The sequence below is a fragment of the Salminus brasiliensis genome, chromosome 7 (assembly GCF_030463535.1).
Source record: "Salminus brasiliensis chromosome 7, fSalBra1.hap2, whole genome shotgun sequence".
Classification (NCBI taxonomy): Eukaryota; Metazoa; Chordata; class Actinopteri; order Characiformes; family Bryconidae; genus Salminus; species Salminus brasiliensis.
The window spans coordinates 27,931,306-27,956,194 of record NC_132884.1 but is presented as its reverse complement, the minus strand read 5'-3'; the positions used below and the strand labels follow the sequence as shown (position 1 = coordinate 27,956,194).

The 24,889-nt window shown below is 38.7% G+C and overlaps 1 protein-coding gene across 4 annotated transcripts in view; it reads left to right on the top strand.

The window, feature by feature from the left end:
- gabrg3 (gamma-aminobutyric acid type A receptor subunit gamma3) overlaps positions 1-24,889 on the top strand; it is a 129,099-nt gene that overhangs the window by 92,591 nt on the left and 11,619 nt on the right. For all 4 annotated transcript variants that reach the window (XM_072684430.1, XM_072684432.1, XM_072684431.1 and 1 more), the window contains 2 exons: positions 6,534-6,616; positions 20,797-20,934. In XM_072684430.1, the coding sequence (XP_072540531.1) occupies positions 6,534-6,616; positions 20,797-20,934 (221 nt within the window). The remainder of the gene's footprint in view (positions 1-6,533; positions 6,617-20,796; positions 20,935-24,889) is intronic.

Here is a 24,889-nt window from a genome sequence, read left to right as displayed (position 1 = left end):
GCACAGTGATTTATCAGTCTACTCAGGCTTTAGTAGAGCTCAGTAACACTGAGATAAATGACTGATCAGCACAGTGATTTATCAGTCTACTCAGGCTTTAGTAGAGCTCAGTAACACTGAGATAAATGACTGACCAGCACAGCGATTTATCAGTCTACTCATACTTTAGTAATGCTCAGTAACACTGAGATAAATAACTGATCAGCACAGTGATTTATCAGTCTACCCAGGCTTTAGTAGAGCTCAGTAACACTGAGATAAATAACTGATCAGCACAGTGATTTATCAGTCTACTCAGGCTTTAGTAGAGCTCAGTAACACTGAGATAAATAACTGATCAGCACAGTGATTTATCAGTCTACTCATGCTTTAGTAGAACTCAGTAACACTGAGATAAATAACTGATCAGCACAGTGATTTATCAGTCTACTCATGCTTTAGTAGAACTCAGTTACACTGAGATAAACACCTGATCAGCACAGCACAGTGCAGCACAGCACAGTGATTTATCAGTCTACTCATGCTTTAGTAGAACTCAGTAACGCTGAGATTAATAACTGATCAGCACAGTGATTTATCAGTCTACTCAGGCTTTAGTAGAGCTCAGTAACACTGAGATAAATGACCGATTAGCACAATGATTTATCAGTCTACTCATGCTTTAGTAGAGCTCAGTAACACTGAGATAAATGACTGATTAGCACAATGATTTATCAGTCTACTCATGCTTTAGTAGAACTCAGTAACACTGAGATAAATAACTGATCAGCACAATGATTTATCAGTCTACTCAGGCTTTAGTAGAGCTCAGTAACACTGAGATAAACATTTGATCAGCACAGCACAGTGCAGCACAGCACAGTGATTTATCAGTGTACTCATAGAGCTCAGCAGCACTGAGATTAATAAATGATCAGCACAGTGATTTATCAGTCTACTCATGCTTTAGTAGAACTCAGTAACAGATAAATAACTGATCAGCACAGTGATTTATCTGTCTATTTAGGCTTTAGTAGAGCTCAGTAACACTGAGATAAATAACTGATCAGCACAGTGATTTATCAGTCGACTCATGCTTTAGTAGAGCTCAGCAGCACTGAGATTAAAAACTGATCAGCACAGTGATTTATCAGTCTACTCATGCTTTAGTAGAACTCAGTAACACTGAGATAAACACCTGATCAGCACAGCACAGTGATTTATCAGTCTACTCATAGAGCTCAGCAGCACTGAGATTAATAACTGATCAGCACAGTGATTTATCAGTCTACTCAGGCTTTAGTAGAGCTCAGTAACACTGAGATAAATAACTAATCAGCACAGTGATTTATCAGTCTACTCAGGCTTTAGTAGAGCTCAGGAACACTGAGATAAATAACTGATCAGCACAGTAATTTATCAGTCTACTCAGGCTTTAGTAGAGCTCAGTAACACTGAGATAAATAACTGATCAGCACAGTGATTTATCAGTCTACTCGTGCTTTAGTAGAGCTCAGTAACACTGCCATTGATGCAAATGCTAAGGCCTGATTACTTTTGTTAACCTTTCTATCCAAGACATGTACAACCTTCAGCTCAAAAACCAGTCTACAGTAGGTGAAAGATGTGACTAGTATAAATAGATCTAAATAAATAGTTTTCACTGCATTTCATCTCATGTTATTTCACTGTATTACATCTTTAATTCCTAAATTTTATATTGTACATTGAACTCAGTACTACTACTCAGTACAGTACTGAAAACAGTGGTCACTATACTGCTCTATTTTCCCTGGAAAACATACCATGCTGCAAATGTGCCATCCATTCACCCTTGCAGGTTTGTAGAGCCGTGTGTGATAATAGGATAAACATAATTTATTTAAATAGGATTCTCAAATCAATAATGCCTTGTTGCTCCTGAAACAACATTTCTTTAAACTGTCACACTGTTATCTGATGTTATCAGCATGTGTCTGGGCCCCTTGAATGCTCCCAATGGATTTAGAATTTCGGTTCGTAAACATAGCAAGTGTCCATTTGTGGAAAATATTAAAATATTGGCAGTATTTTGGTAGTGGTCAAGCGTTTGAGCCCAAAGAAGCTCCTTTAGCAGGTTGAATGTGTAGCTGTCTGATGATGGCTGAGCAGTTATATCAAGGCATTCAGTTTTGTAAAGAGCTAAGGCATTGTGCAGCTCATTTTAGTTGAACTCTTGAAGGAATGCTGAGCTAAAGCCTCCTCATGCTTTGGGGAAAAGCAAAAATAAAAATAAGGAAGATGGTGACTTAAGCCTAAACAGTGCCACAGATTGCACTCTGTTTCTTTTCTGCAAGCTTCACTGTTAGACATAGCCCAAGTCGTCAGACATCACATGCCAGACACTTTTTTTCGTTTTTGTTAAATCCCGCTGTCAAAGGCGTCTGGAATTCAAACGGCAGACAATTGCATTTCAAACCGCGCTCTGCAGGTGCAGGATATATTTCGGGAAGATTGCGGCTTGGTTAATTTGTCTCTCGCACTAGCAGGCCTTTCTGTGCGCTGCTCATCTGCCTGAAGAGCAGCTGATACACAGTCTGCATTTGGACCAGCAGAGATTTCACAGGCCAGTGGAGGGACTCCATCACACCGTCTCCAACGCTCCGTGAAGCATTTCCTTGGCAACAAGACAAGCAGTGCAGTTGCTAAGAGGCGAACACTGTGGGCGAAGCCAATCTGGAACAAAGGCTAACTAGCTGCTCCCATATGGAGCTCTATTGATTATCAATATTCATGGACATAGCATATTTGGGACAGTGATATTTGGTTATATAGTGAGGGTGGGGTGGGCAATGAAATGTCACTCTCCATATTAATTGCAGTCATTTGTGGCTGTGGTAAACTGAGGTAAACAATAGTGGCATTTTGTGCGCCGCAAGATTTCTCGGATCCAGCAGAGCAGGGAGACGTGCGACCAAGGTCTAAGCTCCGGAATGAGGTTAATTTGATTTACCACACCTCACTACAACACCTAATAAATGCTGTCAAGCCATTTATGTACCGTCATGGTTATATTTAACATAGCAGCTTCTTTGTAACACATTTTTATGTGCTAGCTTTGGAACGGCAAACCAATTTTCTACTGAGTCACGTATCGCTGCCTTTCTAACCTTGGCTAAAATATAAACCATGAAGGATTCTGATGCTGTTTTAAATATCTGTACTGCGAATGTTTGCTTTTTTCCCCCATGAAGAGGCCAGATCTTTTTTTAAGTACATTCAGTAAATCAGGTCAGTGATATTTCACCAGGCCCAAGGCCTAAAATTAACCATAGAAACTGCAGAGAAAGTTTGCTTCAAGAAAAACCCTGATAATGCTGTCCATGCATTCAATACAACCTAAGGTGAATACATTAATTTGGCCATAGTTGCTTTTTTCTCTACTTTTAAGTTCTTGTACACGTGAACACAACTCCAGTGAATAGCATTAACCATGCATGTAAGCACTAGAGGCAGACACAGCTCGGGCTTAATGTGAAAGGCCTGAATGCACTTGAGACAAATTTGCTTTAATACAACAATGCGCCTGTGGATTGGAGCAGAATCTCTTTAGTGCCTTGCATATGCTTGGTCAGTAATGTCGGTGTAGTGTTGGACAACATACGTGGGACGTTTATGCATCAGTATCTAATGCAGCAGGATCAACAACTGCATCTCTGCTTATGCCACTGCTAAGCTTCTGGATTCCGAGGTCTGTCAGACACTTTTGAGGAGATGTGCTGTGGTTACTAGCAAAATGACCAAGATTTATGGTATAGCTAGTTAACGTAAAGTGTACTTTTGCTGTTAACCAAATGAATGTTTCTAAATTATTGTATATTGAATACAATATCAGTTTGTTTTAAGAGAAAATTATTTTGGCTGTGTTTCAGTTTAATTTATATTTCTCAGATTTCATTGTAGATAAAGTATTGGTTTGGAAATTGTTTAGGAATATGAACCGTACAGTAGTGATTGGTATAGAAATCAAAATACCAAACTCTATTCATGTCATATGGACCAGCAGAAAAAATTACTTAGTGTTGGACAACATACGTGGGATGTTTATGCTTCATTATTTAATGCAGCAGGATCAACAGCTGCATCTCTCTGCTTATGCCACTGCTAAGCTTTTGGATTCCAAGGTCTGTCAGACACTTTTGAGGAGGTACTTTGAAAGACAGCGCCACCACAGCAGGAAACGAGGCAAAAATGGCATACAGTATTGATCATAATCACACTAATTGTTAACATAAAACTGTTTGACATGATCTCAGTTAATGTCATCGACACATATTACTTATTGCTTGATTTAGAGCTCTGTTGTGCTGACTGCTTATTTCTATGCTTTTAAACCATGTGGAGGATTTAAAAAATGTGTTTTTTCTATTTACAGTAATGTTCAAGCAATTTAATGTGTTTTATATCAATGTAAAAAATGTAACTTGCCACTGTGAGACTTGCAAGATATGTTTGGTCATTTGTTACCTGCCCATTAAGTGAGAGCCAGGCATTCTCATGCTAGTCACATGAGAAAAATTCCAAATTTCAAGTTTTGTTCACTTGCTAGGTTAGTAGATTTGTCATGAGACCAGAATTTAAAGTTTGCTTCTAATCCTAAATCTTGCATCATAGTGCTCAGTATTAAATGATTAAAATGTTAAAGGGCTGGTTTTCCAGACATGAATGAAGTTTAGTCCTGAGCTACACAGCATTCAGAATGGGGATTCTTCATTGAAGTAGTACTACTGTTGTCAAAGTCTAGCTTAATCTATGTCATTCTCAGATTTTATTATGGATAAAATATTGGTTTGGAAATTGTTTAGGAATATGAATCGTACAATAGTGATTAGTATAGAAATTAGAATACCAAACTCTATTCATATTATATAGACCAGCAGAAACAGTGCAGGGTTAATCACAATTGTGTTACCATAATATTACACAACGTCTTAAAGCTTAAAATGTCTAGGAATAACATATGGTTTTTATGACGCTGACAATTTGCCGGTTGTGTATCCAGGCTTCAAAAATCCTGGGATCTCGGTCACACAGTATTACACACTCCTGACGTACATTGTTATGCATGTCAGAAATGTCACCTAGCTGATGGGAGTGGATTAAAAGGAAGAGAATTCCACCTGTTGCCAGGTAGACATCTGTCCGGCAGCTCTGATTTCTCGGCTTCTCTCTCACTGTTCTGCTGCTCCGCTCAGCACATCTTCTGCACTGGGTTAATGACTCATCCACACATAGCTGTCTCATCTCAGATACACAGCAGCCCACTGACTACAACTCGCAGCTCAAGATAGTGACACTTCTGATAGAATCCACTGTGGTTTCAGCACAGCTGATTAATGATGTGTCATGTAAACATCCCACATTCATCATACTCTTCTCAGAATTGAAATATTAGTAAGAAAAACTAGGCCTAGCGTGATTGTAGATGTTGTTGGTGATGTTTTAAAGGACACATTGGGAGTTTTACATAGTATGTAAACTTATAATTCCTTCCCAAATCAATAAGTCCATATATAAAATATATTACACTATAAAATGAGCCAAACAGAAATAGCTTTGCAGTAACATTGCATCTACAATAGCATCTGTCAGGGGTGGATACAGTCAGGTGAAAAAGTTAGGACACTCCATCCTTTTAATCTTTATTAATACACATTGAGGAACTCTTAAAAATCCTGTGTAAAATGTTATTAATAGAAATATTCTAGATTAGCCCTAATATCTGGTAATTCCCCCCTTGATTAAAATAACTATAATGATCTATGAGACTCTGACATCAACTAGGAGAATGTGTTTCCCACTCCTCCATGCAGAGTTCTTTCAGCGGTGATGTTTCAGCTTTTGTTTTTTAGACAGACGGTTTCACGTTTGCCCTCTGGTACAATCAAGAAGTCCTAGTGGATTCTATGTTGGATAGCTCTCCCCTACTGCAGAAAAGCAACCCCAAACCATGACATTCCCACCTCCATGCTTCACAGTTGATACGGGTTCTTGTGCTCAAATGCTGTGTCTGGTTTATGCCAAACATGTCCTCTGTCATACGTGCCATACATATTCTACTCTGTCCAAATAATTCAACTTTGGATTCATTTGTGCAAAGCACATTGTTCCAGATGTCCTGGTCTTGGTCTAGGTGTTCTCTGGAAAACTTTAGTCTTGCCCTGACGTTTGGTGGAGGTCATGTTGAGGTCTGGCAGACCAAGAAAACTGTAAAACTGTATCTTTTTCTCAATTCACAGTAACAGATAGGTGTCCAAATATGTGCATGCCACAGAATATGGCAATAATATGATGAATATGCAGGATGTTTCAGCTTCAGATGCTCAGCTGCATATGATGAGTAGAGACTGTGTAGAATCGACTGCTTTGTTGTGTAATAAATCAGCACTAGTACAACATGGGCTTCGTTTGTTTCACTCATACACAAGCATCTGTTCACTGTTTTGTTCATCCTTTTTCCTCCTAACTTTTACAATCTTGGATGTTTACTAGCTGTTGTATGTGTCCTCTTACAGGCTGACCATAAATGCAGAATGTCAGCTGCAGCTCCATAACTTCCCCATGGACGAGCACTCATGCCCTTTAATCTTCTCCAGCTGTGAGTATCTGCAGAGACACACACTGTTATGGAAAGTTTCTGAAAGCACTGTTCTGTTTCTGAGACACACACAGTACTGGAGTGAACTAGTTAATTAATACAGTAAATACACTACTGTCCAAATGTTGAAAAAAAATGCATTCAGCTACTATAGGTTGCACCTACTCCGGAAACAGATGAGAAAAAACACAAACACAAGTTGTGTATTCCTTACAGAAAAGTACTGCCAATAGAATGATGCTGCTCCATCCAATATGTTTGGTATAAGTTGGGGTGTTGGGGATGAAGTAGGGTGGTGATCATCCAACATCCTGTCTGCAATAATGCTATTGTCAATGAATGCAATCAAACAGTGTTCCACAATCTAGTAGAAAGCCTTCCCGGAACAGTAGAAACAGTCACTCCAACAAAAGCAGGACAAATTCTTTTTAATACCTTTGATTCTAGAATAAGTAGTGAATGAACAGATCGCCTAATAGTTTTGGCCATATATAGTACATTAAAATAAGTACAAATAAACAGTACATTGTGTGTTACCTTAAACATTTTTAAAAATTTCCTTAAAGAAGGCCAGTATTTACAACCCCCATCCAATACAATCTAATCAGCCCTTAATTAAAGTAAATTAGTTGAGCTGGTGGAACTGAACAAATCCATACAATGTCTGGAGTTCACAAACAATCAGCAACCAAACCAAAGTGTTCTTCTAACCCATAAATCAAAAACGTTCCGGACAACAATATACTCCATCCTTTATACTTCTATACTACTCTAAATACATTTTACTGCATTTATATGTATTATAATAATAAATACAAATACAAGACAATTACTGACAATGCAAGACATCTACTGTTTACTGCATTTGTATTATATGCATAATAAATATTTAAAATTGTGTAGCAAAATCTGCTTACTTCTGAGATAAATGGTTCTTGTAAACAGACTATGACTATGACCTTTCCACAGTACTGTATATCTGTTTGCCTTTTTTTAAAGCACAAATCCTATATTAGCATCACTTCTATCACTGCTCTTGTAACACAACTTTTACCGCCATATGTAACAGAAACATCTGAATTTGTTTTCTAGAGGGACTGTCAAATGTATGTCTGAAGTTCTGTGAACCTCTGTTTCCAAAATACAGAATGTAAACACTTGTCATCTTAAATCTGATCTCGATATTTTGAACCACTCTCTTTGAGAAAGTGCATCTCTGGGAAATTCGAGGTCATTCTGGGGCTGAGGTAAATAAGGCTTTATTTTGCCACAAGTCATTCTGCAAAGGACATCTGAAACACAGATGCTTGAAGGCAGTAACACAAAAGGGTATTCCAACTGAATGAACACAAAAGTCTTGTCCATCTTTCTCAATTGTCCTTTCTTAAAGTCTTCATTTCCACTTTGTTGACAAATGCTTTCATTCTCAGTTGTATGGTAGACATACCAAGCTACCATTTAAAGATCTGAGCGTTTTCAGTAACTAATTCTGTTGTAAATAAATGTATTTATTAACATGCTAGACTGTGCAACCCATCAGATCTCAAATGATTAGTAGGAAGCCAGAAATGTGGTTTCTTTAAAATCAGAGAATGCTGTACAATATTAAACCAAAATTACCATCTAGAATCCCACATATTTTAGACTTCACAAAATACTTCATACAGAATAGATATACAAATTATTATTATTATTATTATTATTATTATTTTCTGTGCAAAAAAATGCACAGAACATTACTGTATTGAGTTAAAGTAATCCTACACAATGTGGATAACATATCCTACAATAGACGGTATGCATCGTCATCATGTTCCTCCTGGAACACGCCTACTTTAGTCGGACTGAATGGCGAAACATTATGCAACATGGCTGCTTTTATTAGGGAAAACAGCCAAACCAGGAGAGAAACATGCGATTATCTGATCAAGGCAAAGGCAGTTATTGTTAATTCAAATGACCAAAAAACCAAAGCTCAAATCACACCCGTTTAGAGGATAAAATCTCATACCAGAGAGCACAAAGACCAGTGAATGGTCTTAGGAGTGTTTTCAGGCACATTTAGTAGGCTGGTTCATCCAGGTTTGCTTGCTCTCCCTTTTAATCGAACATAGCATCTTGATAAATTCACAAATGTGGTGGATTAGTTTTTTTCCTACCTGTTTTCAGAGCATGACTTTACCAAACCAGAGTTTTCAGACGTTTCGGTGCCTGGATTCCAGTCGTTTCTGCGAACGTTTGCAAACTCCCATTTTTGATGTTTTTGTGTTTTAGGAATTCACACTGAAGGCCATAATGCTGCCACCCAGTCAGTCTTTTGCCAGTCGGTGGGTGTGGCTGCTGTGAATCCCATGTGCATATACAGGTGCATATACTGTCGTATGCAAAATCTCTTTTTGCAGCATGTTAAATTAAGCTACTAAAAAGTAATCATGCTTTAGCAGTCCAGAAAAAAAACCAACTTGTTTCCACTTATAAAATCAAAAGCACCAGGGGTGCCCTTTTTAAAAAAGAGCATAAGGCAGGAAGAAGATGGCTTCTAAAAATAGGTTGTAGTAGAATAGCTGATACTAAGCTGTTGCTTTGTATTTGTCAGCAACATTAGAATAATGCAATTAAGGAAAAAACATGGCTCGTTCACTTCTAAAGTCACAGAGAATGACCCCTGCCACCCAGACACAGAGGAACGGAAAGGTCTAGCCAGTGAGCTTTGTGTTCATTGTCTCTCAGGCAGAAAGAAGCTGTCAGTCTAAGACCTAAAACATTTCCGGAACTTGTCTGGAATACAGACGAGGCCCACTGTCTCAGGCTAGAGCAGGGGGAGTGAGGTGGGAGGGAAATGTTAAACGGTCCTTTAGGCATTCCAACATCCTCATCCCCAATCGACTGCCTCTCATCTCCCAGGTGATGACCCCCACACTATTTTCACTCGAAGGCCTCAGAGCAGCGGGTCCTAAGTGCAGCATTTTTAAATACAAGGGATATGCAAATGAGGGATGATGTCCACTGGGCAGGTCCGGGCAGCACAGGCTCTAAATCGTTTCTCTCTGGTATGGAGTAGCCGCGGAGCTGAATGTCTTTCGACTGAAATGCCTGTTCCTGTAGAACTCACAGCGAGAGCTCCCTCCCGAGAGGAACAATTTGCCAAAAGGATAGGTTTAATATTTCACACCTCGCTGCCCAGCAAAGTAGCATGCCCTCCGAAGCATATTTTCAGATGCGAACATGCGCTCGATGCACACGCTCCCCATTTGAATAATCGAACAGACAGCTAAAACTCTCCCCAGTTGTTGTCCTTTCCCTGCCATGCTGCTTGTAGGGACACTTTCACTGACATGATACCTGACTACAAGAACCCCCTCCCCTCTCCTGCCACCCACCCACACACAAGTGATCTGCAATAATTGTATGCCGTCCGGAAGAATCTCTCAGGTCACTGCTGAAGTAATAGAACACAGTCAGAGTCAATTTTATTAATTCATTATCCCATGGCCCAAATAGATCAGTGTCACGTACAGTGTTAAATGGCCCCTTTGACTCCTTTCTGGCCCCTGTAACTCTTTTTTAAGAACCACCCCTTGGGCTATCTCACAGGCCTTGCACTATATTGTCAGCAGTATTGGGAAGCAGCATTACAATAAGTTGGATAGAATTGTTAAACACAGGGCTCCAAATGGTTTAGTAGACTCTGATCCAAGGATCGCTGGTTCGAATCGCAGGTCATGCGGTTTGCCATCAGCAGCCAGAGTCTGAGAGAGTGGAGTTGATGACATTTCCTCCCTACTTCACTTCCAGGCATCTGTTAGCTGCTGTATTGGAGCTGGGGAGCCAAGTGTGCAGGCCATCTGCCTCAGCAGCAGTTCAAACCGTGCTGGCGGTTGGCTTTAGATTTGTCGGAGGAGAAAGTTAAACATATAAAGGCATTGCCTTTTGGGTAATTGGCAAATTGGGTAGAAAATTGGGTTAAACATTGTTTCAATTTCAAGACTGCAGATATATTGTAGTTCCAAAATGTCAACTTTACAAAAAAAACCCTTCTAAACTTGAAATGTAAAGAACACTGTCAGATTGAATGTGTGTCAAAAAGTAAAACATTGGCAAAAAAGATTGAGACATATAGAAAGTTGCTTTGTTCAAACCTGCATGTTTTAATGGTCTTTTTCCTGGACTAATTATAAATCAATGGGTTTGCTGCATATGGATGCTGCTATCCAGAATCAGTTCTCAAAAACAAACTGTATTGTGTTTTTATTAGCATGCAATTATTAGAACAAATTATATGATTGATTATTCAAACAAATTGCATAATGCAGGTCATTACCATTTTGATTAGACTCATAAACAACATCACTCATGAATTAGCAAGCTAATAACATGTAGCTAGTTGTGCTAGTGCAGAATCCTAAACAAGCTTACCTATATATATACACACAGAGCTGCAGAAAAAAAATTAAAGAGACCACCCTACATGATCAGGTTCTCTGGTTTTACTATTTCTAGGCAATGTGTTTAGGGAATTAAACTTCGTGTTGTATTTTATAAACCATGGAGAACTTTTCCCCTAAATTCCAAATACAAATATTACTATTTAGAGCATTTATTTGCAGAAATGACAACTGCTCAAATAATGTAAATGCAAATAAATTATTACAATAATTATAATGCAAAGAAGTTCAAATTTATTCAAATTTAAATAACAGTACTAATATTTGAACTCTGAGAGCATTTAAAAATCACTATGGTGAAATAACCTTGACTGAACCTGCTTTTTGAAATAACCTTGATCACAGCTTTCATGTATTGGCAGGCTCTCCACTAGTCTTTCACATTGCTGTTGGGTGACTTTATGCATAGTCTGCACATTCAGGTAACTCAGCTTTGTTTGATGAAATGTATATATGTATAATTTATATATCCACTGCGGATTCCCCTTAGCCTGCCTATTGTGGTGCTTTTTTTCTAATTAGCAAGTCCTTCCTGAGTAGAGCTGTGTTACAGCAGGGAAACGCCACACTATAAAGAGCAGAGTAACTTCGCACTTCTGGACTAGATTTGAAAGCCATTGTGTAAGTAGATAGAAAGTTCACAGACTGGCCATATCCCCACAGATAATCCACAGATATTGCCATTTCAGTGTGGGGATTGGAACAGAGCTGAAAAATGACAGCTGACCTAAACTGTACAGATCAGAAAGTGAAAATGATTTTCAGTGTTCCAGCAGATAATTGTGTGGTAAAGTCCGAGAGCTAGTCTGCAACATTTCTCATGTTCCTGGAAGTTTATATGCAAGTCTGTCTATCATACACGACAGCAGGCCAGCCGTTTGCTAGAGCAGGTTGCAATCATAATGCAGTTTCCAAGAAAGACTCAGTGTGGGTCTGGGCGGTGGCAGACTATGTTCCAATTTTATGCTTGCAGGTAGTGTATTAAACCCTGTTATGCCCCTGTTTTGATGGAAACTAGTTTCCCTGCACACGGCGCATGAATCACTACCTGCCACCTTGGTACCATTAACAGAGAGAATTGCTTTGACTCACCCCATACGCACACCATGGACCATCCAGAGACAACGTTAGCATCTCCATCAAAGCACAAGGGCAATGATGAACGGACATGCCTTATTATAGCACTCTATCCCTTATAAGAGATCAGTTTACTGGTGATTATTAGTGTAAGATGCATGTTATAGGTTATTTGGAGAGTGGGTTCAATCCAGGTCTAATTCAACTAAAAATAAATATTTGAAGGTGTTCTATTGAATGTAGATTGGGCGACTGGGAAAGCCACTGAAGACCACTGGACTCACTGTCATTTTCCTGAAACCAGTTTGAGGAGCCATTAAAAGATGCACATGGTCAGCAACAGGACTCAAACTGACATTCAAGCAATGATTGATTGGTATTATCAGGATTAAAAAACAAAGTCTATCAATAAAATCTTCCTCTACACCATTACACCACCTCCTCTAGTCTGGACTGTTGTCCACAAAGTTTTGACATATTCTGTTAGCAGCTCTACCATCGGTATGCCTTATCTGTTGAACATGTAGGCCTTCGCCAGACCAGGCTATCAGCTGTCTAGTTTTGGTGAGCCACTGTGGCCTCAGCTTTCTGTTCTTAGCTCTTGGTGTAGCCCAGCTAGAACATCCTATAAGGCTTCTCTGCTCACCACAACTGTACAGAGTGCTTATCTGAGTTACTGTAGCTTGTACTGTATTGGCTCACACGAAACATCATTTTCAAATCCAAATTCAATTTTGGTATTTCCAAAATACTTTTAGAGAGCTAAAGTTCTGTGAAAGGACTAAAAAGAAAATGAGTTTTCAGGGAAAGTCTGTGTGCAATCACAGTAACCAACCTGATATACTGAAAATAAATAATTACTATTTACTTCAACTCAGAACTTAAAGCTAGACTTTAAGTCTAGCTTGGCTCTGGATGTCTCTCTGCAAGTTGATTTGACTATATATTATAAGTGTTTTCAACATAGCAATGCACATTACACTTGCTATGACTTTTTAACGGGAGCTTTGTTCATTTTTATTGTCTTCAACTTGCTTATTTGAGTTAAAGAAAGTCTTCACATTACTTTTCAAGTTCAGATTATGTAAAACATTTCAAATGTAAATCTATTACAGCCTTTAACACTGAGATCAGGCATTCAACTGTTATATAGAATTTAAGAGAATACTATAGATAATGTAGTCTGGGTGGAAAGACAACACACGGATCCAGTATGCACATGTATGAACTGTTACATAGAATTTAACAGAATAGCTTAGAGAATGTAGTCTGGGTGGAAAGACAACACTTATCTAGTATGCACATGAATGGTGTCAGGATCCAATGAGAAAGGTGTGAGTTTAAAATGGTGTGTATTGTACACTCTTTGCAAATGGCAACAGACTAAACTCTATTATAAGCTGACTCAACTCAAAGATCTGGAAAATTATTACAAATATTCCTCCAACTCAAAATATTTTTAATAAATGTAATTTGTGGCGTATATCCAGTTGTACATACAGACATAGCCATAACTCACAGTGTCAAGTCATTCCAAATTTCAGAGATTCACAACTCAAACTCTAGTTGAAATCACTAAACTCAATTTAGTGAGTTAAGCTGAATGAGAAAAGGATGTTACCATCATTTATTACATATATTTTCATATATTCGTTTTCATATTATATTTTTACATTCTCCTCATACCAACTGATTGATCACTTGATTCATGGTTGACAATTTTTTATTACTAGCATTCTACACAATCTTGGTTTGTTGTTGCAACCCTGATTATGCTAACATACTAACGTAACGTCATTAGACAAACATTACAGTTTATGTCACATGACACTGCCATATTACTGAATATAATCTGTCAGAACTCATGACAGCATATGACAGCTCTCATGACATGTTTATGAAATGGTTATGTCATGTTATGTAGCAGGGTGCAAGTTTATCGTAGTCGAATTGGAAAATGCTAGTTTTACTATGTGTTGCTATTTATACATTGTCTAAATCTTCAAAAACACAGTGTCCATCTGTGTATGCTGCACTCCAAATGGCATTGCAAGGCCCACCTGAGCAATTCCAAGAATATGCTTTTTTTGTTTACAGTTCTCAAACACACTCTAGAAAGATCAAGCTATCAATAATTCACTCAGACTAGAGTGCCTAATTCCTGCCTGGTTCTAAAATGAACAGAAATGGCAGATAGGCATGTTAAACTCAAAGTTTTTCTCTTGTGTAAGAGTAACTGTATTGAAACAAAGCTAAATGAGATTGAAGGATATTTGCTAAAGTTTATCAGTAACTTTTTTTTCCCGTCTCTGCACATTCGTGACTGAGGAAGGTAGGAGATGAAGCTATGATATGGTTATGATCTGAATGGTCCAGTATCTCTCTACAATTAGAACTCTGGCATGTTCAAGACAATTATGGTGTTTAACCGGCGCCAAATCGGACTGAAGTTCATTAAAATCCGGAAGTCTTTAATTAGAGATGGGGGACAGAAGCCATTACCTTTGATCATGTGTCTCTTCCTGTCTGCAACACGGATCCCTTTCTTTTTCGTTTTCGAACCCTGTAAGAACAGGATTAGCTTCTATTTGGCTTTGATGTCAGGGGAGTTGAGAAGATTTAATGGTGAAGCACTTCTGTGAAGGTGAAGCTTGAAATATGTTTTCATTTTAACTCAATGATTTGTTAAGTGCTATATTTAGAGACTGGATGCATTAGACAGTGACTGAGCAGACATTCAGTGTATAACAAGTTGAAAGAAATGCAAGAGAACACTGTAAAAATGAACTGTTAAACTGCAGTGAGTAGATGCTTTAATTCAAGCAACCATTGCTAGTAAGTGATAATCAATTTAATCTCTACACTGTTGAATATAACTGCATAGATTCATTTAGTGATGTTTTTATTAGACAATTTGCATATTGGCCATAAGCTCATTGGGCAAAAAGTAATCATTTTGTCTCAAAGTCTTTATTGCGTGATGCCCTCAGGCAGGAATTACTTTGCACTAGTTCCTGTGTTCCATTTTATTCTATTTATCCACAAACCTTGTGCCTAATGTCCAAGCAAAGCCCAACCTTGATACTCCACAATCAGTGATAACAAATATAGGGTGTATAGGCCCAAATCTGTGTGGGACCGTTTCAGACAGACACTGGGACACCTTCACTGAGCAGAAAACCCATCAGACCTCAATCCCAATCGATTGAGATCCTAATTACCAACAGAAGATAAACTTCTGAAATGGGTACACACAATTATCATCTAATTGATTAGATGATAGACACACTATATGGACAAAATGCTTTGGTTGGGGTTGATGTAACTGTTCTAACTGTCCTGTGCATTGTACTAGATTTTGGAGGATTCAATTGCAATTAGTGATTTATTAAGGTATTAGTGTGTTATTAAGGTCAGGATGTTGGATGAACACCACCCCCCTCCTCATCCCCAAATCCACAATTCATACAAATGTATTGGATGGAGCATCATCATTCTAGAGAACACACTTCCTCTGCTCCACAGCTCCACAGCTGGGCGGCTTTATACCCTTTACCCTACCTTCTGCCTGCGCCTGGCATTAGGCATTGTGCCAGTAGGTTTATGTTAATCTGCTCCACAGAGTCTTATTCTATTGGCAGTACTTCTCTACATGGACTAGACAAGCTCTGTGTGTGCAACATCGAGTAGCTGCATGAATTCATTAGAAGGGGTGTCCACAAACATTTGTCCATATAGTGCAGATCTAAAATTAGAACTAAAATGAACATAAACCAGCCATTAAAGCCCTTCCAATACTGTTTTCCTTTTGGTAGTCTATGGACAAAATGTAATTGTAGCTACCTTATAATATACCTTACCTTACCCAGGTTTCTTTAATAATAGCATAAGTCATCTTAATTATTGGAACACGTTCAAAGTGATTACACTATGCATATACGCTTGATATGCTGCACAGTCTTTTATGAAGATATTTGTGTTGTGATTTTTCAGGGAAGCCATGCGCTAGTCCATACATATTCATGACTTTGATGTATGCTGGCTGTCCTCATTACTGTGTGTGGAGGTGGTTATTTGGCAGTCTAATGTATGAATGTGTGACTAAACAATTTGCCTGCTTGGCTTTTGTCTTTCAGACATGTTGAACACCACTCTGCTTGATGATGTTGTACACCACTTTATCGATAGTGTCACTCAGGATTATTTTTGTTGCTGCAATTTCTCTCTTTTTCTTACTACTTGCTCGTCAAACAGCATGAAAAAAAAAAAGACTGAATGTTTTCCAGTGTAATTAGATGCTCATTACCATTTCAACAGATCGAATGCTTAGTGGAATTGTTCCTATGAAGTGAAACATTAACACGGAAATGGGAATCTTTTTATCAGATCCTACAGTTTTATGATTCTTTGGTTGTTTTCCTTTATATTGGTGTTCAATTGAGCAAAAAGCAGAAAATGTAGAAAGATCAGCCTAATATTCATAGATTTCATGGTGTCTCTTGCCTGCAGTCAGCTGAAATGAAGAATGTTAGGCATGTAAATATGGTGTTTATCATTAGCCTACAGGCAACATTTTAGATAGTCCACTATAAATGCTCTGTAGATTTACCTTTACTTAAACTAAATATCTCTTTCAAATATGAAGGTAAATATCCACATCAATCTCCCCTAACCACAAATCTGGCCCTAATCCTAATCTTTAAGGGTTTTTTTCCCCTCAGTAACATTCTAATCAGTAGTGTCCAGCTGCCTGCCTTAGACACTGAGACAAAAACAAGCCTTCCAAAACAGGGTATATCCATATACTGTATATGTAACACAAACAGCAGACTGCTATTGGTTGCTTTGCAGGTCAGTCAAATGGCCTCTTCCTAGACTACACGAAGTAGTGAAAAGCACCAGATTCTCTGGCAGTGGTAACCAGTATATTACCCAAAGCCTAACTCTAATCATGGTTCTAATCCCAACCCAAACATGAATTTGAACCCAAAAACCCAACTCTAACCCTGGCCCTAACCTGAACCCTAACAACATTAATTAGAACCTAAAACTTAATATTAACCATGGCGACAACTAACCTAACAGTATAAGCCTGGTGCTAAACCTACCACAGCCCTAATCCTAACTGTAAGGCTGTTATAGCCAAGTTTCACTCAGTAATAAATCTCTAGTGCTAATATTGTAGTATCATACTGTAGTTAGAGTTGGCCTGTAGTGCTGTAGCCTTCATCTGGTGCTTATTTAGACGTTTTTTTACTTTAGTAGTCACAAGTAAAAAGTTTGTTTTTCAGATATGTGAGCTGGAGATAGGCCTAAAAAAGAAAAAGGATTTACTGCTGTCATGAAGTTCTTCATCATTCACTGTCAGTGTCCGTGTCCTTCCATATTTACCTGGATCCCTTTCCCTCAGTTCCTGCAGCCTTGCCTAGGTTGCATTGACCTCACTGCAGAAGTCAATACAGCAGAACTGACTACATATACGGCATTGATTAGCAAACATTTACAGCTTTGCTGCTGCAAAGACAGTTAAGTAAGTGCCTGGTCATGTTCCTGCTCACTTGAATTTACCCTGTGTTGTAGGCGTGAAGCGCTGTCTGTCTGCCTAAAAAAAATAACTAAATAAAAGAAGCAAAATGTATTATTTATCCAGATGCAGTGGTCAAACTGTCTTTTCCATCGGACAGTAATAGAGGTCATTTAAATAGTCACAAATTATGTTTTATCCAGACCGTGACACATCCCCCTTCACCTCCATCCCTCCAGCCCCTTAACTTTTGACAGAACCAGGATTTGCAGACTGCAATCTATGACTTGCCTTGCATTTTATCTTGCCCAGATCGATAGCAGTCTCATCTTGTGATGAATTCTCAAAATTACAAAGTCGTTTGCTCTGATGGTGCCACGCTTCCCACACACAGCGTGTTAGGCTTAAATCACCTGCTCTGTCCGTTTTTCCCAGTCGCCCACTGCCTTAGGGAGCTCGTGTGTGCGAAAATTCGTCAGCACCCCATTCTTCACCAGAAGGAACCATTGGCTGGTGCTCTGGTTCCCATGGCGATGACTATTTTCTCCACTGATTAAGTGGAATTTGCTTACCTTTTATGCTTTGAGACCCTGGGGACATTCCAATAATGAAAGCGGTATGATACAAATGTGGGAGGCCGGAACAGGGGCGGAGAGAAAGACTGCTGAAATGAAGCGGGGTGAGAGTGCATCTTTGACACTGGCCATGGATAATAATCACTGGTTTCAAGACCTCAAACCCCACCTAATTAACAAGGTCTAATGGAAGCTGAACACGAGAGCAACGATTCAGAAACGATGAGCATATATCATGAGGGAAAGCAATAGCCACTTTTTCACTTGTACTCCCCTTGCTATGTACAGTAGCTGGAACACTTTTGCTGATGCTGCTATAACCTATTTTACGGTTGATTTCACCAAGGATTTGGAAGGTCTGTGCAACGCTGCTAATTATCTCTTACAATGCAATGGTGCGACCCATGGGATTCACCCAGGCAGAGAAAGTTCATTTTTCAGTTCATTCCTGGTACAATTAATAAAGCACCTTACTTTACCCGCAACAAATCGTCATGGGTTACAGCTTTTCAGTAATCCCTGACTAGTGCCAATTAAAGGGATTATGGATCTAATGGGAGTCCAACAGGTGCTCATTATGGCACGCATAGACCGGGGCTAAATTAGCCCTTTGAGCTGTGTCACTCTCAGAATGCACAATTGTTTTAAACCCACGATATAGTCAATGCAGAACGTGTCACAGTGAATAGCCTCACTTGACTAGATAAATTGCTCAGCAATTAGGAAGTATTGATTTTTGGGGTAGATCCAAAAGAGAATGCACTGGATGAGCACCTTGTTGCTCTGTGTATTGCTTCAAAGGTCAGGTGGTTTCTATGGACTGATAATGATAATTTAGGTCATTTATCAACTTGAAAGAAAAACTAGTTCATCAATTAGTTATAGACACAAAAAGCCTCATACTCAGTAAAGAGAAATTACTTGAAAATTACTTTAAAAAACTAACTGTTAAATATGTTTTTTGATGTCTAAATCCTATGTACGTGACTTAACTTGAGGCAAAACATGTACAGACCTGGTTTTACAACCCTGTTATTTTGCCTTAAAATTAAACTGGCAAAATTGATTGGTTTGCAGCACTACAACAGGCTCATAGAAGCCACATATTATAGCATAGTAACCCTGTTATTATGTAACAGTGTAATTATTCCTGAGTCTTACTGGAGTGTTGACGTTCTCTCATTGTGTCCTAAATGTAGCAATGGTTAACAAGCTAAAGAGACTGTAGCCAGGTTAGCGAGCCTAGCGCCCACTCACTCCCGTGGGTTTGGGGAGGGGGGTCACGAGGGCACAGATGTTAGAGAGAGAAGAGATGGTAAAAGGCTAGCATTAGCCTAGCACAGATCCCCATTTGCACTCGCTGGATTTGCTTTGTAGCATCTTCATGTAGCAACTCATTTTCCCATAAGTAGTAGAGTCTGGTGGTGATGTGACACACTCCAGTGTTAAGAACCCCCCCCCCCCAAGTGGCTTTACTATTTCACTAGCTTTGACTAGGGCTTTCAATAGTGGGCTGTGTTTTTGTATGTTTTGAGGGTGCAAATAACAAATCAAGACTGTTACAAAACAGTTCTGAGGTTCTGAAATTGGCAGGTTTTGCATGTTCTGTTTTAAAGATACTGGATTATATTTCGAAGGAGAAAAAAGGTTTAATCAACCAGTCTCAGGTTTTATTTGGTCCAGTAGTAGTGGTTTGTTTTAAATATCATGTTATACATCATTTTTAATACCATTTAGCAAAAAAAACCAGAAAAACATTTTCTTTGCTATCTACAGATACAAATGCATAAGGAAGGGAATATTAATAGAATACGGTTTATCACAAAAAAAAAAAGAAAATCAAGAAAACAATTAGCAATTAAACGCTCTTTAAAACTCTTTACCCCACACATATCTTTGCACTCTTAATTGAATGCTGATTACCTCGGATGCCTTTTGGGCATGATTATTACCAAACACTGTCATAAGGATTAATGTGCATTTGGTATGAAATTGAATTATATTGTACTACTAATGGCTAAAGGTCAACAGTGGTCATGCATGAAGTGTACTGTTTAAGATGGGATCATTTCTCAAGTGCTGCATAATCTCCAGGGAACAGAAGGTGGTCTCTGGTATGGCTTCAGAAATCTACATTACAAATACCTTAGCAGAACGTGCTCAGGTATTAGGCCTATGACAAAAAAATTATTATCCACCAAGCCTTCTTCACAAAATCGATTTGATATTAGAATCCCGAGTCTTATGGGACTCTTCTCTCCAGCCCCTTTCCTTGCTGTTGTCCTGGAACTCATGGTTGTGTGTGAGAAAGACATACACCTGAAGGTCAGTCACAAGATCAAGATTGATGCTGAGCAATATTGAACCAAACCGCTCATTTACTCGCTTTCTCCTCCTGCCTCTGTCTTTATTTCGCTGCAGAGTGGCTTTTTATTAGCAGGTGCTGGGCAACAAACTAATGCCGCTGAGCAAGCCCTACAGCTACGCTGCACTCAGACACCCATCACCACTTGTACACAGCATCAGAGGTCATTGACATGTGCTCTGTCGTAATTACAGACGGCTACCCACGAGACGAAATGATTTACAAGTGGAGGAAGAACTCAGTGGAGGCAGCTGATCAGAAGTCATGGAGACTCTACCAGTTTGATTTCATGGGCTTAAGGAACACTACAGATATAATCAAGACAACGGCAGGTAATCACATCATTGGTGTGTGTTTTGTTTTGTGTGTTTTTTTTCTATATTTTTAATTAGATGATCATGTTTAATGTCATTTGAACAGAGTGATGGTGGTGACAATGCTGATTATTGTGATGGACCTCAGTCCAGGGGATTTGGGCCAGAGGAAATGTCACTTGATAAAATAAGGATGTGGTGACATTTTCTTAGGGCTTAATAACTGCCACTGTGGGCATGGACAGTTCTCTGGCATCACAGATTACATACATCCTCGCCCTCAAATGCCAAATGAAATGAATTAGATTTGTACTTAGAAGTGGGGGTGTTCAGTTTTTGATTGCTATGAATAATCTGATTTCTTAAACTTGTCAAAAGACTGTAATTTACATCAGATTTGCTGCTGCATCAAAAAAAACACAGAGGTACAGGGCCATTATTCAGATAGCTCCACAGTTTATGTAAGATTATGTAATAATTTGGTAATTCTATGATTATGTAATGTATTCAATTCCAGTCAGTTACATTAATTTAATAATCTTGTATATACAGGTTTTCATTTGCACTTATTTCTGTGTTTTAATGTCAAGAAATGTAAAAGTTTTGTATGCATTTCAAGTATACGCCATGCACAAACAACCCAAGAGAATTACAGAGACTGTAATATAATATTATGGAAATAAATACAAATAAATATCCAGCTTATGTTTCTGCATGTAGACATTTGGGCTTGGCTTGCATATTTTTCAATTTACAGTGAGCGTGCTCCATCATGCTAAGCACTTTCAAAATGTGAATGAGACATCTCTGATCTGTCAGAACAGTTCGGAGGGCCTCAAATATAGGCGATGTGACGCAAGGTTTGTACGCGAGATTTGCAGCACAGCAAGGGCGTTATGCCGTAAAATGGTTGCCAAATGTAGCACTAAGTGTGATTTAGACACAAAGGTCAGAAGAATTAATGGAGCGTGAATCGCACTTGTACCATCACACTTTTGGACCCTTGCTTGTAAAGGAAGAGGTGATGATCCAGTCTGTGCAAAAGAAAGAAGCTTGTGTGTCACAGTAAGTTAACTGTAATGATATTGTGAAGTCAAGTACAGTACAGTATGTTGCAAGAAAAAGGATTAAGTATATTAACCTTTTGGAAATACCTGGGTATCTGTACTGATTTCTAATAAAATGTGGTTTGATTACTAACTAAATTGAGATATGAAATAACTAAAATTGGGAGAGGGACCATGCCCAAACTCCTCCTCTCTATTATTAAATCCTCTATAAAACTACTCCTCTCCCCTCACCTTCTTGTAATGACATTCCACACCCCACCACCACAGCTCCTCCTTTTCTTTCAAGCTCATGCTCAGTCTCTGCTTAGCAAGACTTGTCTCAGTTCACTATGTGCATGGCCACACTTTGCCAAGTCACAGTTATATTATAAAGTAAAATCTAAGCAAGCTAATAAAACACAAATAGTTGCACAGTTTGTGTCTTTTATTACACACATTAAGTAAACATCTACAGTGCAGACTAGAAAAGTAAGTGAACCCCCTTTAACCACAATCATCTCCATCAAAAGCTTCAGGAGGAATTTTGGACAAGTTCTCCCTGCAAACGTGTTTATGGGACAGTCCTCTCCATGTCCTCTCCACAGCATCTTGAAAGGGTTTATGACTCTGATTTAGCCATTCCAAAACCCAAATCATACTGTTCTTCCAGCATTCTTTAGATGATTTACTGGTGTTTTTTAGTCAGTGTCTGATTGCATCACCAACTTATCTTCAACTTGGGGTCATGAACTGCTTCTATAACATTCACCTCTAGAATGTTAGAAATACACCATTGAATGTATTGTACCCTCAGTATTTGCAAGGCATCCAAGCCATGAAGCAGCAACACAGCTCTAAACCCTGATGCTCCCTCCACACTGCTTCACAGTTGGGATGAGTGCTTCTCATCTGTCCACAGAACATTTTCCCAGAAGCATGCAAGTGGATGGGACACAATGTTATTTCTTTGGACAAGAGTGGCTTTCTTTGAAGTGTCCTTCCATGGACATCATTCTTATTTTTCCAACAGTAAGCCTTAAGTTCTTTCTTACTGCTTTGTTCTTGGAGTGATCTCAACGAGTCACCCACTCCTGCCTTTGGAAACCCTTTCAGCTTCGCCTGTCTCTCGAACACGTCTTCTGAGGCTAAAAGTTGTTTGCATCTAAGCATTGGTTCACACTATCCCAAACGTTCTTGAAAGAACAGATTTGTCAGTAACCAGGCTGTGTGTGCATCATTTGTGTGGACTTTATTATTAATGGACAAACAGCTGTAAAACCTATACTTCCAGTCTCATCTCCTTAACTGATTTCATTAACACAGAAGTTCACTTACTTTTTCTAGCCTGCATTGTGGATGTTTACGCAACATGCTAAATCAAAGAAGTACAACAGTTTGTTATTATTAGTGTAGCTAGATTATGTTTGTCTGAAATTGAGACTTTGCTAATAAAATGTAACCTGACTTATCTACCAAAGCAGAAACCTAGGTTCTTCCAAAGGGAAGGAAAAGATACAACGCACAGGTAATACTGTCAGTTTATGCAAACCAACCCAACCAACAAAGCTTCAGATTTGACTGGGAACAGTAGGCACTCACCAAAAACTACAGATGTCACCAAGCTTGTTAAAAATAGGAGTTTGTTTCACATAATCATAACAGCAATCATAATACAACAGCAGTCATAACAGCAATACTTACACAAGAGCAGCAACCGCAGCAATTCTAACACAACAGTGAAATACATTTTGTGGGTTTGACCCCTCACAGTCCCCTGGTTGCAAAACTGCAGGAGTTGTTTAAATTACTCTGTCATGCTATAAATCAGTGTTAGCCTCTGTCTCCGTTTTTGAATTTGTGCACATTGTTAACATTATATTTAGTCCGATTTTATAGTAGACTGTGGTAGTATGTAGAGTGGCAGGAAACATAGAAATATTTGACCAATTATGTGATTGATGGCTTGGGTGTGTACGGTATTTATTATGCAATATTCAGCTGTGAAAAGATGAAGTGTTCTATAAGGAGGGATGGGCCACATTATTAGAAAGCACCTGCTCATTGCAACTGTTGCAGTTATTATACTTCTACAAAACATGTTTCCTGTCAAGCACTGTCAAAGGTCCAATAACATACAAGAAGTGTGTAGAAGATGAAGATTTACTGAAAAGAGTTACTCAAAGACATGACATATCTGAAACAGATTTGCTATCAAATACTGCCTAACTAATCATGGTTACAAATTTTGCAGCGTTGTTCAGATAGATAGACAGATAGACAGACAGACAGACAGACAGACAGATAAAATGTTTTATGGCCAGTGGCTTAAAGGGGGGAAAGTGAAGGGTATGAGTGAAATGCTTGGGTTTCAGAGTGGAAAGGGGGAAAATAAAAAATGTTTGCTTTATGTTCCCCCACTATTTCTACTGCAAACATATCCTCTGAAGACACACTGTAAGTCATGAAATATGTAGAAATGTCAACCCACCACTGTAAAAAGCAAGGAAAAAGAGGGAAGAGGGTAGTACATTTATGAAGGATGCAATTAAATCCTAGCAAGTGCTATGACATTTTCGAGTTTGCAGTTACCTTTTTTTATAAAAACCATTTCCAGGTGACAAGGTGGGCTTTTGAAAGAACATAATGGTTTTCAGCTTCAGCTTCACATTTAAGAATCTCTGGCCTTGGAGCTGAATTGCCACCGATTTGTTCAACAACATCTTCAGATAAAATGACACATTTTGCTATACAGCAGCTGCCTTTTATGTTCCTATAATAAGAGGAGGGATTGGTTTAGAAAAATCAAGTGAGGCTGTAAGACATCTTACATCACCTGCTTATCCACTAATCCATTTACTTTAGCTTACTTTAAATCAGGCACTGTATTTATGATTGCTTTTTCTGTTTAGCAGTGCCAGTTCATT